The 14,426-nt window shown below is 39.2% G+C and overlaps 1 protein-coding gene across 4 annotated transcripts in view; it reads left to right on the forward strand.

The window, feature by feature from the left end:
• Nucleotides 1-14,426, forward strand: part of MED12L (mediator complex subunit 12L) — a 338,115-nt gene that overhangs the window by 66,913 nt on the left and 256,776 nt on the right. For all 4 annotated transcript variants that reach the window (XM_032173854.2, XM_058427086.1, XM_058427087.1 and 1 more), the window contains exons 6-11: nt 3,387-3,556; nt 4,896-5,006; nt 6,033-6,302; nt 10,109-10,258; nt 11,620-11,719; nt 12,040-12,176. In XM_032173854.2, coding sequence (XP_032029745.1) covers nt 3,387-3,556; nt 4,896-5,006; nt 6,033-6,302; nt 10,109-10,258; nt 11,620-11,719; nt 12,040-12,176 — 938 coding nt within the window. The remainder of the gene's footprint in view (nt 1-3,386; nt 3,557-4,895; nt 5,007-6,032; nt 6,303-10,108; nt 10,259-11,619; nt 11,720-12,039; nt 12,177-14,426) is intronic.

Raw genomic sequence — 14,426 nt, forward strand, 5'->3', positions numbered from 1 at the left:
GACCCCAGGCCATCCTGTTCCAAAGTCCATTCTGCTAATAGCGCTAAATGCTGCCCTGTACTACCTCTCTGATGGTGTAACACTGCCAGTGACCTTTGTGAGCCTCACTTCATTTGGAGTGCTCTGTATTTTCCTCCATGGTGGGTGTTTCTCCTCTGCTGAGCTTCCAGTTCTCTCTTTAATACTGCAGGTATCCCAGGCCTGGAAGGAGCTGCTTGTATGTAATGTGACACATCTCTGCTGTCACCCATTATGTGTTTATAATTTACGTGTTTTCATATACTAGAGCAAGGCACAATTTTTGTACTACTAAAACAAAGCACTCAGTGTACTACTGGTTTAGCTGTGCATCGGTGACCAAGATCACAGTGCTAACACCTCTAAAATGTTAGGGTGGACTGCATGACCTCTGAAACGCCTTCCAGGTCAGCCTTCTGTTCCTAGAGTTAGGCATTAAGAAGGAATAGTGGTTCCAGGATTCCAGGATTCTGGATGCTAGGGAGAGTATGGTCCAAAAAAGCTGTCATTCTTTTCAATCCTGACCCCTCACACCACTCTCAGTAACATTGAGGATCATAAACTTTCTAATAATCTGGCTTCATGGATATTAAGTTCTATTTAACATCAACAACTACACCTGTATTCGTATCATCTGCATTGCCTGAATTTAGAACTGCTCCACTTTCAGAGTAGCTTCCATAGTCACTTTCTGTGTATTTTCTACCCCTGAACATTCCCTGCCCCTTCATCTTCAGTATAATCTGTATGTATCTATTTCTGTTTTCTTTCTTTCTTTCTTTCTTTTTTTTTTTTTTTTTGAGACGGAGTCTCGCTCCGTTGCCCATGCTGGAGTGAAGTGGTGTGATCTCGGCTCACTGCAACCTCTGCCTCCCAGCTTCAAGTGATTCTCCTGCCTCAGCCTCCTGAGTAGCTGGGATTAAAGGCATCCACGACTATGTCTGACTAATTTTTGTATTTTTAGTAGAGACGGGGTTTCGCCATGTTGGCCAGGCTGGTCTTGAACTCCTGACCTCAGGTGATCGGCCTGCCTCTGCCTCCCAAGGTGCTAGGATTACAGGCGTGAGCTACCGCACCCGGCCTTCTGTTTTCTTTTTGTCACCTGAAACTGGGGTCTCACTCCAGACCAATTAAATTAGAAACTGATGGGTTGGGGCCTAAGGCACTGGTATTTGTTAAAAGTTCCCGTCACTGTTCTGCTGTGCACTTAGGGCTGAGAGCTGAGTTGAAAGTGGGCCCATCTGGCCACTGTCCACTCATTGGTCCCCTTTCATTACCATTCCCTAGTTGTGAATAATTATAAACATTATTAATAATTATTAAGGAGTACAGTACTAGTCACTATGTGTTATTTTCTATTTTTAATTTTTAATTGCAGTTTTACTAATCCTCATCCACTCGACTATTTTATGTCCCAGAGCCCTATATCTATCTGATTGATATAACTTTAAGTCAGTTAAATACACTTAAAGCATAGGGTTAAGAGGGCTTTATTTATGGATTCCCAAAAGGAGTTCAGATTGTGGAATAGTATATTCAGCAACATTTTTAAAAAAGATATGCATATGTTTATAAAAACATTCATGCATACTTAGAGTAGAAAAGATGGAAAGATATATATGAAAATATTTCATGATTATAGGTGATGGCATTACAGATGGTTTTTCTTTTCATGTCTACAGTATAAATTTTCTATAATGAACATGTATTTCTCCTATATTTAAAAAAATCTTAAAAAGAAGATATACCCTAGACAAAATAGGGGGGTATGAATGTGTGTGTTATTAATATTTTTAGCTCCTGAGGCTAAAATATTCAGTGGGGATATTGAGAATAGTACCATACTGAGAGTGAGTTAATAGCAAGGGTTGGCATACAAAAGTTAGGATTTGGATCCTTGTTATTTTTGTTTTTGCTTATTATAGCTAAGCTAAACTTGTCTCATCTGATGGTTGGTATTTTGTTTTGTTGAACAAGTGAGTGTCATGAGACTGTTAGTCCATAACAGGGCAGAAGAACATGATGACATAGATAGTTTACCGTTTTTAATGCCAGTGGACTAACTTTAATATCTGTTATCGGTGCTTTCAGAAACACTATAAAACTAGGAACAGAACGTCGACCTAGTATCTGTTCATCTTTTCGCATTGGCTTGTTACCGAAGTTTAACAACTCCAGCGTGCCTTTGAATTTTAATTTTAAATAAGACGCAATTAAAATAAGTGGTTTAGATGAAAACTTAACAGTAGTTATCTCTGGGTTCTGTTAAGTAATTTTAAGGGTATTTAAAAAGTAAAAACAAAGCACTCAATGACTAGTAGATGTTTAGTTTCTACTTTTTCTTTTGTCAAAATAGAAGGTGGGCGAACCTATTGCCAAATAATGGGAAAACAGCATTGTGTGGTGATGTTTCAGTAGGGTGTTTTCTTCTGAAATGCTGTTTTGCTAATCCTTGGGGAAATTTGGCTGTGAGCATGCAATTATTACATTTTTATCCACAGAATGGGCTAAAGTTGGCATCACATCCCTCATGGTTGCCAGAGGCAACACACTGATTTAATTTGTGCCCCTAAAATATTTGAATAATTTCAGTGATTTTTTTTCCTGATGCTACTTTGGTTGTTTCCTTTCCAGTATCCCACTCTTTGTTGCTCCCCAACCTCTCTGATTTCACCCTCCCTGAGTTTTGAGACACTTGTGTTGGTTGATGAGAGTAGAATAATTGAAAGTCCAGATGATTGTCCTGAGGGAGGCCATGCGGGTGTCCCTGATACATCCTGGGGCAATGCGGGTTGGAATGCTTTCATGGTCCAGCCCGCAGTGAATGAATGTCTGTCCTCTTAAAGACTGACAAAAACAAACAAATCTTAATTAGGCATATTTGAAATTCCATGTGGAGCCTGAAAAATGGATACTAAGAGAGCTGCTTTTGGGGGATTTTGAATTCTTTTGCTGTAGAATTTGAGATTCCTTGAGATCTCCCCTTTATGATTCTGTCTTGCTTTGCCTTTGTTTTTTTGATATACTAACTGATGTTTAACAAAGAGGATCACCAGATGGACCCAATTCGAGAGTGAACATCTATTCTCCTAGGTTAAGAGTCACAGAAGCATAAGGGTAGAGCTGCCTGTTTCTTCAAGAGCTGGCTGCTGCCACAGGGCAGGCCACCTCACACTAGCATGCATTCTGTAAGGGCTTTGGGTGGATATCCTTTTCTGAGCACTGCTTGTACAGGCACAGATCATTTTTAGGGAGCAGATGTTTGTTTTATCAGTACACCCTCGAGATAATCAGAATGGGGAGGAAAACATTTAATTCTTGTACCCATTGTGTCTAGAAACTCATATTTTTCTTTTTTTAAAATGCAGAGTGGACACAGATATCTACCAGATATCTTCGAGAGCAGTTGGCCAAGATTTCTGACTTTTACCACATGGCCTCCAGCACGGGCGATGGCCCTGTCCCTGTGCCACCAGAGGTGGAACAAGCCATGAAGCAATGGGAATACAACGAAAAGCTAGCGTTTCACATGTTCCAGGTAACCTTTTGAAGACATGCAGAGTTGTGTGCCATGCTTTTAAGAAGACAGCAAATTCCTTATAGTTTGGTGTTCTGGGGTTAAATCCTATTTTTATATGAACCAATACATTCAAAGAAAGCAGTCTGACATTTCTCATATCGAATTGTATTCAGGGTGACACATCTGCCCTGGGATGACAGCTTATTATACATATTGATCTTCAGCTTTCAATCATGTTAGCTCTATTAGTGCTATTAATTACTTTGTAATTGCACTATTAAATGTAATCCTTCTAAACCTTTTATTTTGCAAAATTCGATATATTTATTCAAAAACACCTTTGTGCTGATGCCTTCTGTGGTAGCAGACCTCCTTTAGACCTAAGTTGTTCCAGAGAAAGGTCATCTTAATTCAGCTGCAGCTGAAAATACAAACATTGCTGAGGGGAGGGAGGGGTAAGGGCGTTTAGGAATGACTGAACTCTCACCCAGACAAGCGGATGTAAATACTGTTGACCAGAAGAGGGCGCTTGGGCTCATAATTACCTTATTCACGGTAAGGTAGGAGAGATGACTTCAGTTCAAGTCTTATTATTAGCAGAGATTTTAGTACCTGTTATCTTGATTAAAGAGGGAGGGGACATGTGGTTTCTAAATTTTCCCTTTAGAACCTTTATTATAATTTTCATGCTCTTCTTCTAAGAGGTCAACATAGGAAAAAATAAGATCTTTTTGAGAAGTAATACTGTTAATTTTTAAGTCAGTAAAAATAAATTCTAGTTCCATTTAGAAGAAGGACTACTTTAGTGCTGCCCTGAGCTTTTATGACTTTTACTGAGCTCAGAATTTAGACTGCATCTTGGAAAAAGTATCTCTCAGCAGATAGGTGATAGTATCTGAAACTAATTTTGGGATAGTGAAAGAAGCTATTAAGGGGGCATTGGGTCTGATGGGATTTTCACACTTTTGTTAAGATGATGGCGTGAGCAGTGCTTATTTTCTTTATAATTATCACTGTTACCCAAGTTTCCTTCTATGAGCATGAGTTCATACTCCCCCGAAATCTAGCCAGGACCCTGACACACACTGGGGGTGTGAAAGCTTCTGATTTTTTTTTCTTTTTCGTTGTTGGATGAATTTTTCTCAATTTGGAGCAGATTTCTAAAAAACAAAACAAAAAACTATACAAAACATATTAGTTATTTGTTTTGTTTAGAATTTGGACTGTGAGCAATGAGACTATGTTTAACAACAACAACAAAAACAGTAGTACAGTTAGACTTAAGCATAAGAATGACAGTGCCTTTTTTGTTTTTCTCTTTAACATTATTAATGTAATTTTTCTTTGTTCATTTAAGGAAGGAATGTTAGAAAAACATGAATATTTGACATGGATCCTGGATGTTTTAGAAAAGATCAGACCAATGGATGACGATCTTCTTAAACTCTTGCTACCACTAATGCTGCAGGTATAGTACATGTCCCCTTGAGGCAGTTGGTTTTATGGGCAAGAAATGAGTCTGATAAGAATGATTAGGTAAGTGGAGGAGGAAAAGGAAAAATATCCTGTTGAAATGAAGGAAAAAATGTCTTTGATGCTGTAACACATGAAGTGATAAAGGCTTCTAATAAGTTTTAGCCATCATTTGTATTAACCATGTTGGTAGTTTTTATCCATGTGTCCTAATTTTTAAGTAATTTTACCCACATTGATTTCTCCTATCACTGAGCAAAGCAACCAACTTTTAAAATACTGTCTCCATATAATAACACAAATTTCTGTGAAAACAAAACAAATCATCCCTTTTGAAGGTAGAGGATCTTCTACATTCTTTTGACAAGTCTTTGAGACTTTTGGGATAGGAAACTTTTTATTTTGATGATTGGTCTAAGATGTGCTTAAATTTGATGTATCTAGATGAGATTTGTTTAAAAAAATTCTTAGGCCATGCATGTATTTGATAATTCAAGCAAGATGGAAGAATATCCAATGAACGGCAGTTCTCCCTTTCACTCTCATACCCTCCCCACAGACTATACTATAGGTTCCTGTGTCTCTCCCCTGAGATAGTCTGTACCTGCACTGTCCATTACAATAGCCACTAGCCAGATGTGGCTACTGAGCTCTTGAAATGTGACCAGTCCAAATTGATGTGTGCTCTAAGTGTAAAATGCACACCAGATTTCAGACTTAGTATGGAAAAGTGTATAATAGTAATACTTTTTATGTTGATTACCTGTTGAAATGATAACATTTGAATATATTGGGCTAAATAAAATATATTATTCTAATTTTTGCCTGTTTTTTATTTTTTTCATGGCTCCTAGAAACTTTAAAATTATACGTGTGGCTCACATTCTATTTCTATTGGACAGCACTTGCTTTATACCTTTGAAGTTTTTCTTTTTTAAATGAAAAAAAGTCTGTGTTAAAATAGTTATTTAACCAAGACGCATAAGACATGACTGAAGTCTGGTGTCCTTCTACTTCTCAGTATTCAGATGAGTTTGTTCAGTCGGCCTACCTGTCTCGTCGTCTTGCCTACTTTTGTGCCCGGCGTCTTTCCTTGCTGCTGAGCGATAGCCCCAACCTCCTTGCTGCCCACTCACCCCACATGATGATAGGACCAAACAACTCGAGTATCGGGGCCCCCAGCCCTGGCCCCCCCGGCCCTGGCATGAGCCCCGTGCAGCTGGCCTTCTCAGATTTTCTTTCCTGTGCACAGCATGGTCCCCTGGTTTATGGACTTAGTTGTATGTTGCAGGTAAGTCCTTGGCCCTTGTTATTTTATGTTAAAATTCAATGTGGGAAGTGATTGAGTTGGGAATGGCATTTTCAATTCTCTAGTTGACTTTTTACAACTCTAGTTTTTTCCTCACCCACGTAATTTATTGATTGAAATTTTATGTTTTTATTTCCCTATGATGGATCAAGCTGAGAGAAGATTTGACGCATTCGTCTAGGAGAGTGTTATTGCAGTTGTCCTTTATTAGGGTCATTAAGCAGTTCAATTAAAAATCCTTCAGGGAACCCACAGAACAAGTCAGTTGTATTATTGTTCTTCTGGAAAGACAGCTTCTCCAGCTAGCATTTTTAATCTTTCTCACTTCACATCTTGGGTTGGTTGCCTGTCTGTGTTTCTTTAAAGTCCAAATCATGTATCGGGCTCCGTTCGTCTTCCAAGCATTGTTGCTTGTGTAGTCCTTGAACATCCAGTAAGATGCTGGTTGCTGGGCTGATACTACCAGGAATATCAGGAATGAGATACAGTCCTGCTCTAGAGGAGCTCACAGCTTAGTGTTCTGTTCGTATTTCTTGAGCTCTTGATGTGTTCTGCTGTATACTAAGGAGCTTTGAAACAGAGTTGACCCTCAAGACATGGTCTCCACTCTCAGAGTTTACTGTCTTTTCAGGAAAACTGGGTCATAAATGGACAGTTTCCAAATAATATGACAAGGGCTGTTGGGGAGATACACAGGGGGCCAAGGCAGTTGAAAAGGGGAACCTCTAGCCCAGCCTAAAATTCACGGAGGCTTTGTGAAAGAAATTTTTTAGTTCTTCTAATGAGTTGAGAAAGAGCAAGTAAAAAGAAGTAGTAAAAGTTTCTTGGCAGAGGGAACGCTATGGGAAGAGGCCCAGAGGCTGGTCAGTTATCTTTTGTGTAGGTGGGTATTAGTGGGACATACATTATAAACTCTGTTGGGGGTCAGGGCATAGAAGACGCCCTATGGGCCTTATGATTGAGACGTCGTCAGAGGGTTTTATGCAGCAAAGTGACACAGGTAGTTGTGTAATGTCGTTAGATTGATTGGCCACAGTAGAGGGAAGATTGGTGTGGGGGGTGGTAGGAAAGAAGGAGGCTTGCAAGGCAAAGAAATCAGTTTGGAAGCATTTCAGGGAGTTCAGCTTTGGACTATTTTGGATTGTTTTGTCCTTTATTTAGAACCTCCAAATGGATATGTTCAAGAGTTGTTACATGTCCAATTCTGCAGATTTGGGCAGACAGTTGGCTACTTGTGTGGATTCGAATCCTTCAAGAACTTTGACTGTTCAAAAACCCAAGAGGGAGTGAGGTTGCCTGAAGAATTTTGTAGTGAGAGAGAATCCGTGAACCTGAAGGACAGGAGTGCTTAAGAGTCGGGCAGAGGGGAAGTCCATGGAGGAGACCGGGAAGGTTGGCCAGACTGGAGAGAGAACAGGGGGAGAGTATTGTTGCCCAAAGATGATGGGAATAACAGTAATATTGTCATAATTATATTAGCATATGGATAGCATTTATTATGGTCTAGGCATTGTTCTAAGTTGTAACGTATGTTATTAAGTCATTTAGTTCTTGGAACTAGCCTATGAGATGGGAACCATTATTATTCTCATAACATTAATAATGCATAGATTACAGAGCAAGAAAGTGGCAAAGCTGGAATCCAAACCAAAGCAGTCAGTATCCAGAGTCCACACTCAACCACTATGCTAAACTGGGGTCTGCAGAAAGTTTCAAAAAGGAATTAGTAGTGGGCAATGTCTAGAGTATTGGAGACATCTGGCGAGAAGATGGCTGAAGTTGTCTTTGACAATATAGTGTTCATTGGTGAGCTTTTAAAGAGCTATTTAATTGAATGGTGGATAAGGAGCCAAATTAAGGAATGTTGAGGAGTGATGGAAAATAAGGAGAAATAGTACTAATTGTTCTTTTGAGAAACATGTTTATGAACGGAAGAGAAGAGAATGGATAGTGGATAAAGATGGCAGCTGAGTGGAGAGTTAAAAATATATATTTTTTATGATGGGCAGATTTGAACTTATTTGTGGGCTAAGAGCAAATAGGAGAAGGAGGAGTGTTTGATAGATCAGTGCCCTGGGTATTAGAGGGCTTTGGAATCAAGGACACAGGGAAGGGCTCTGTCAGGAGGAGTTGAGAACTCCACATTGTCACAGGCATGAGGAAGGCAGTAGGGATGTAGCCCAGTGGAAAGAGATGGATTGGTAGGTTTCAGGGACTTGACATTCTTTGTATCTGCTATCTGGTTTCCACAAAGATGTCTCCTAGACCTCAGAGTTTTTATTTTTTATTTTTTATTTTTTTAAATTGATTGATGAATTGATGGAGACAGGGTCTTGCTCTGTTGCCCATGCTGGAGGGCAGTGTGGCCTAATCTTCACTCACTGCGACCTGGAGCTCCTGGGCTCAAGTGATCCTCCTGCTTCAAGTAAGCGATCCTCCCCCGTCAGCCTCCTTAGTAGCTGGGACTACAGATGTGCATCACCACACCCAGCTAATTTTTAAATTTTTTTTAGAGACGGGGTTTCACTGTGTTGTCTAGGCTGGTTTCAAGCTCCTGGGCTCAAGTGATCCTTCTGCCTTGGCTTCCCAGAGCGCTGGGATTATATGTGCAAGCCACTGTGCCTGGCCAGCTTTTCGTACTTAATTTCATATTTTTGAAAACAATATTTGCTGTTGAACGGCACAAGAGCATAATGGCTTAGATATACACTTTAAAGCTATTACAGACCTGATTTTAAGCCTCACTCTGCCACTTGGTAACTGTGCCCTTGAGCCTCTGTTTCCCCATGTCTGACTGGGGAGTAATGATAGTTCTTACTTCATTACCTCATAGGGTTAAGGTTATGATGACGGAAAGCTTCCAAGATAGTGTTCAGCATAGAGTAAGTGTAATTAGCTTAATTAAATGTGAGCTATAATGTTTAATTTACATTTAGGAGGCAGCAGGATAACATAGTGGTTCTGAGCATGTGTGCTATTAATAAAATCAAACTTGGGTTGGTTACTAATCTACATGGCGCATGGTCCTCTTTGGTAAAGGTGGGGGATAGCACTACCTAGATCATGGGGTTGTTGTGACATATAAGCAAGATGGTCATATAAAGTACTTCTGGTTGAGTGAAGAGTGTCTGCAAGTGTCTAGGGCGAGGTAGATCTACAGGCTGTGTGGATCAAATTCGGCCCACAAGTTAAAAATAGGTTTTATGTTTTTAATGCATTATTAAAACAAAAATGAAGAATATGTGATAAAAACTGTAGGTAGCCTGCAAAGCTTAAAACATTTACTATCAGGCTTCTTATAGAAAAAGTTTGACAACCCCTTGTCCGGGGTTACTGCTTGCCCACCATTTATGAAGCTACTATTACATGATTATTTGATTTTGTTTTTGTTTTTAAATAATTTTTTTTCAGCTTTTACAACCTTAGAAATTACATATTCTAAGTTCATCTCATGTTTTTAATTGCAAGAAAAATTGGTTTAAATGACGATTTTTAAGTGATGATTACTGCATTTTTATTAAGTTCCTTCAGGTTCCTGTTGGAGTATTAGCTTATGAATTATACTATTCCTTAATTTCTCAACAGCTGTACCTTCTCCCTTTCAACTTAATAATTTTTAGTTTTGTCTTCTCAATTGCAAAGTTGAGAATGGGGTAAGACACTCGTATTTTAAACTTACTAGTAGGAGACAGTAATATAGTGATGATAGGGTGTCATTTTTACTGTTTAGCTATTGTAATGCTTTTCTCCTTCCTCTGAACATTCAATTTTATCTGTTTCATTTCCAGACTGTCACTCTCTGTTGCCCAAGTGCCTTGGTGTGGAATTATTCCACAAATGAAAATAAGAGCGCAAACCCAGGCTCACCCCTGGATCTGCTGCAGGTGGCCCCTTCCAGCCTCCCCATGCCGGGTGGGAACACGGCTTTCAATCAGCAGGTAGACTTAATGTTTCAGTGATTTGATGGCTGTTTTCATTCTTGAGAGGCATCAGGGCACAGTGGGTCAAGCACAGGTTTTAGTATCTAGATGCTTGGGTGCTATTCCCAGTTTTGCCCACTAACACTCTGGGTGACCTTAGAGAATTGTTTAGCCTCTTCAGAACTACTGAAGTTCTTGAAGTTGCTCCATTTCTTTTCACTATCTTGCTGAACAGTTCTTGCTGAGAGTTCTGCCACCCAGACTGTAATTATGGTGGTGGTTCTAATACATGATCATGACTCCTGTAGTAGTTTCGATATTTAGTAATTATTATATGTTCTTATTAGTACTGGGTTATTTGTTTCAAAGCCTTATGTGACTTGAACCATAGGATTGTGATTAATATTTAGAATAAGATCCTTGTCTTGGGATCTAGAACTAGAAATACCATTTGACCCAGCCATCCCATTACTGGGTATATACCCAAAGGAATATAAATCATGCTGCTATAAAGACACATGCACACGTATGTTTATTGCGGCACTATTCACAATAGAAAGACTTGGAACCAACCCAAATGTCCAACAACGATAGACTGGATTAAGAAAATGTGGCACATATACACCATGGAATACTGTGCAGCCATAAAAAATGATGACTTCACGTCCTTTGTAGGGATATGGATGAAGCTGGAAACCATCATTCTCAGCAAACTGTCGCAAGGACAAAAAAACCAAACACCGCGTGTTCTCACTCATAGGTGGGAATTGAACAATGAGAACACATGGACACAGGAAGGGGAACATCACACAGCGGGGCCTGTTGTGGGGTGGGGGGAGGGGGGAGGGATAGCATTAGGAGATATACCTAATGCTAAATGACGAGTTAATGGGTGCAGCACACCAACATGGCGCATGTATACATATGTTACAAACCTGCACGTTGTGCACATGTACGCTAAAACTTATAATAAAAAAAAATCATATTCATCCATTAAAAAGAAAAAGAATAAGATCCCTGTCTTTTACCAAGCAGTTTTCTTAATAGAACATTGCAAGTTGCTTTCACACATGGAAGAATGGCTCAAAGAGATTATTTTAGAACGTTCACCTTTCCATGAGGTGTCCTAAAAAAGAAATTTCACTCTTAAAACAAATTTTGTAAGCATTTATTTTTGTGAACATTTATTATTGAAAACTGACATTGCCCTTTGTAAATTTTAAAAATTCACTTATTGGGCCACAGGCTGCATTTCTTACAATGCAGTCAAGATTGTAGTTCACCGTAGGATACTTTACTCACGTGGAAAAACCTGACATGATTTAGACATGCGCTGTGGCATTCCAAGCACAAGTTAATTAGAAGTGATTATCTTTCAGGTTCGGGCAAGGATTTATGAAGTAGAACAACAGATAAAACAAAGAGGCCGTGCAGTAGAAGTTCGGTGGTCATTTGACAAGTGCCAAGAATCCACAGCAGGTACAGAATGCCACAGAGGAACGAGTGCTTTTGAATGTTGGACTTTATGCCGTGTTTTTGCTTCTTATAAACCATTCCACATGAATAAGGCAGCTTTTTGACAGAGCCACTTGGTGAATTTTGAGGACAATCTTCAGTTTATGCCTTTTAGATCCTGGCTGTCTAGAATGTCAAGTTTGGTTTTGTTGATGATTGTTTGATAACATATGCCAAGAATGATAATTTGAAAAAATTTCTTTTGCCTCACATAGAATGGTGATTTTGTACTGTGTTATTCTGTTTTTGGCCTCATTAACCACTTGTTTAATTTTTGCCTATAGGGGTGACTATTAGTCGGGTTTTGCACACGTTGGAAGTTTTGGATCGTCACTGTTTTGACCGAACTGATTCCAGCAATTCAATGGAGACACTTTATCATAAGATTTTCTGGGCAAACCAAAACAAAGATAACCAAGAGGTAGTTAATTTTTTTTAAATTCTTTTTACCTTTTATTTTCATAGTGTTTTCTCTTCTTTCTCATTCAGAAAACTCTGGAGAAACCTTTTCTATGAAGTGTAGTATCTTAAGAAGACATACACACTTGAAATCATTCTGTTGGACCAAGATTACCCACCATTATTAAAATAAAATGTCAGTAGGGCTTGTCTACCTAGGAATATTGATATATTGACTGGCAAGATTTTTCTTGGCCCTTTTACCATCACTCTGCAATTTTAGTTTTAGAAGAATATCCTTCATTTAGTGATTGGACTTAATATGGTGGGTTGGCTTTAACTTGGGGGAATGTATGTTAACATTTAGCACAGCAGAGGGCAGTGCATGAATACTTGTGGTCATGATCTTTCAAAAATCCTCAGACAATGTGTTAGGGTTCTACAGAGAAATAGAAAAAAAATGTGTGTTATGTGTATGTGTATATATATATGTATGTGTACATATGTGTTTATATCTATCTACCTAGAGAGAGAAAGGGGAGGAGAAAAGAGAAAGGTATTTATTTTAAGAAATTGGCTCACATGATTATGGGGCTGGCAAATTTGAGATATTCATGGCAGGCTGGAGACTCAAAAACTGATGTGGCAGTCTTGAGTCCGAAGGCTGTCTGGAGGCAGAATTCTTTCTTCCTCTGGGGACCTCAGTCTTTTTTTTTTTTTTTAAGATAGAGTCTCACACTGTCACCTGGGCTGGAGTGCAGTGGCGCGATCTCAGCTCATTGCAACCTCTGCCTCCCGGGTTCAAGTGATTCTCCTGCCTCAGCCTCCTGAGTAGCTGGGAATACAGGCACCCACCACTATGCCCAGCTAATTTTTTGTATTTTTAGTAGAGACGGGGTTTCACCATGTTGGCCATGCTGATCTTGAATCCTGACCTCCTGATTCGCCTGCCTCAGCCTCCTGAAGTGCTGGGATTACAGGCCTGAGCCACCGTGCCCGGCCGGGACCTCAGTCTTTTAAGGCTTTCTGTGGGCTAGATTAGGCTCACACACATTATAGAACATAATCTGCTTTACTCAAAGTCTACTGATTTAAATCTTAATCACATCTTAAAAAAGTCTTTTTAGCAACAGCTAGACTGGTGTTTGACCAAACAGCTGGATACAATAGCCTAGCCAAGTTAATATCTAAAATTAATAATCACAGACAATTTTTATCTTACACATTTCTAGCAATAGATTGTTTCATGAATGAATTGCCCCAAAACTAGGATATTCAGTTGTTTTTTTCCTCAACCTTATTTGGGGAGAAATAAAAAGTTTGTCTTCTTTTCACAATGAAAACTGCCGATGATAATATACAGCCTGTGCTAGGCACCAGGACTGCATAGGTAAGTTTTAAGACACCTTCAATACCTTAGGTAGCCGATGGCAAGCATCTTTGATATTTCAGCTAGCTTTTGGGAATGCATATGTGGAAAGAAAAGATGAAACAACAGCAACCACCATCAAAAACCTTTCCTTCTCTTACCTTTATGTGAGCCTGATACATATTCCAGATTATTATTCTTTTTGGAATAATTTTTGATTGATCACCCTGCTTCTCAAAGATATGGTTCAATACTAATGGTGACAGCTAGGATCATTCAGAACGTTGAGAGCAAGGGACCGATTGAGTGTGCTTTTTAAATTCATCGCAAGTCTCAGTAGCAATGCCTCCCTACTTCAGTGGAGCATGCTGATATAATCCTCTGCTTACTGAGGCAAGTTAGAGTGCTACGTGCTCTTTTTGGGTGGAAACCTTAAAGTGTATTTTTAGTAAAGACTTTCTTAGATAAAAGGCTTCGTGAATACTAAGATTTTTAATACGTATAGGTGAGTTATTTGGAAGGAAAGTAGGGATACCCAAAATTCAGGGGGATCTTGGATTGTTTAGCTTCTTTGCACTAAGTATTGAGTAAAAGCTACATTGTTTCCTGGTGAGGGTTTTACCAAGATTATCACAACCACCTTAGTTTTGTGGTTAGCCTGACTATATACCTTCAGAGTGTATGCCCTGGCTAACTTCAGGATTATTGCCCCATTCACCCGCAGACACTTAAGTTACAGCACTCTCAAGAAAAAAATAAGGGTGTTTTTTTTTTTCAAAAAAATTCAAGGGCAGAAATTATGTTGCAATCTTTCTGAATGAAATCACACTGTGAGGTTCTTTGTAAATCACAGATATCTCCAGAGTGGGTGCTTGCAATGAGCCATTAGGGTGCAAGAAGGTC

Source organism: Hylobates moloch, unplaced genomic scaffold (assembly GCF_009828535.3).
Source record: "Hylobates moloch isolate HMO894 unplaced genomic scaffold, HMol_V3 SCAFFOLD_13, whole genome shotgun sequence".
Classification (NCBI taxonomy): domain Eukaryota; kingdom Metazoa; phylum Chordata; class Mammalia; order Primates; family Hylobatidae; genus Hylobates; species Hylobates moloch.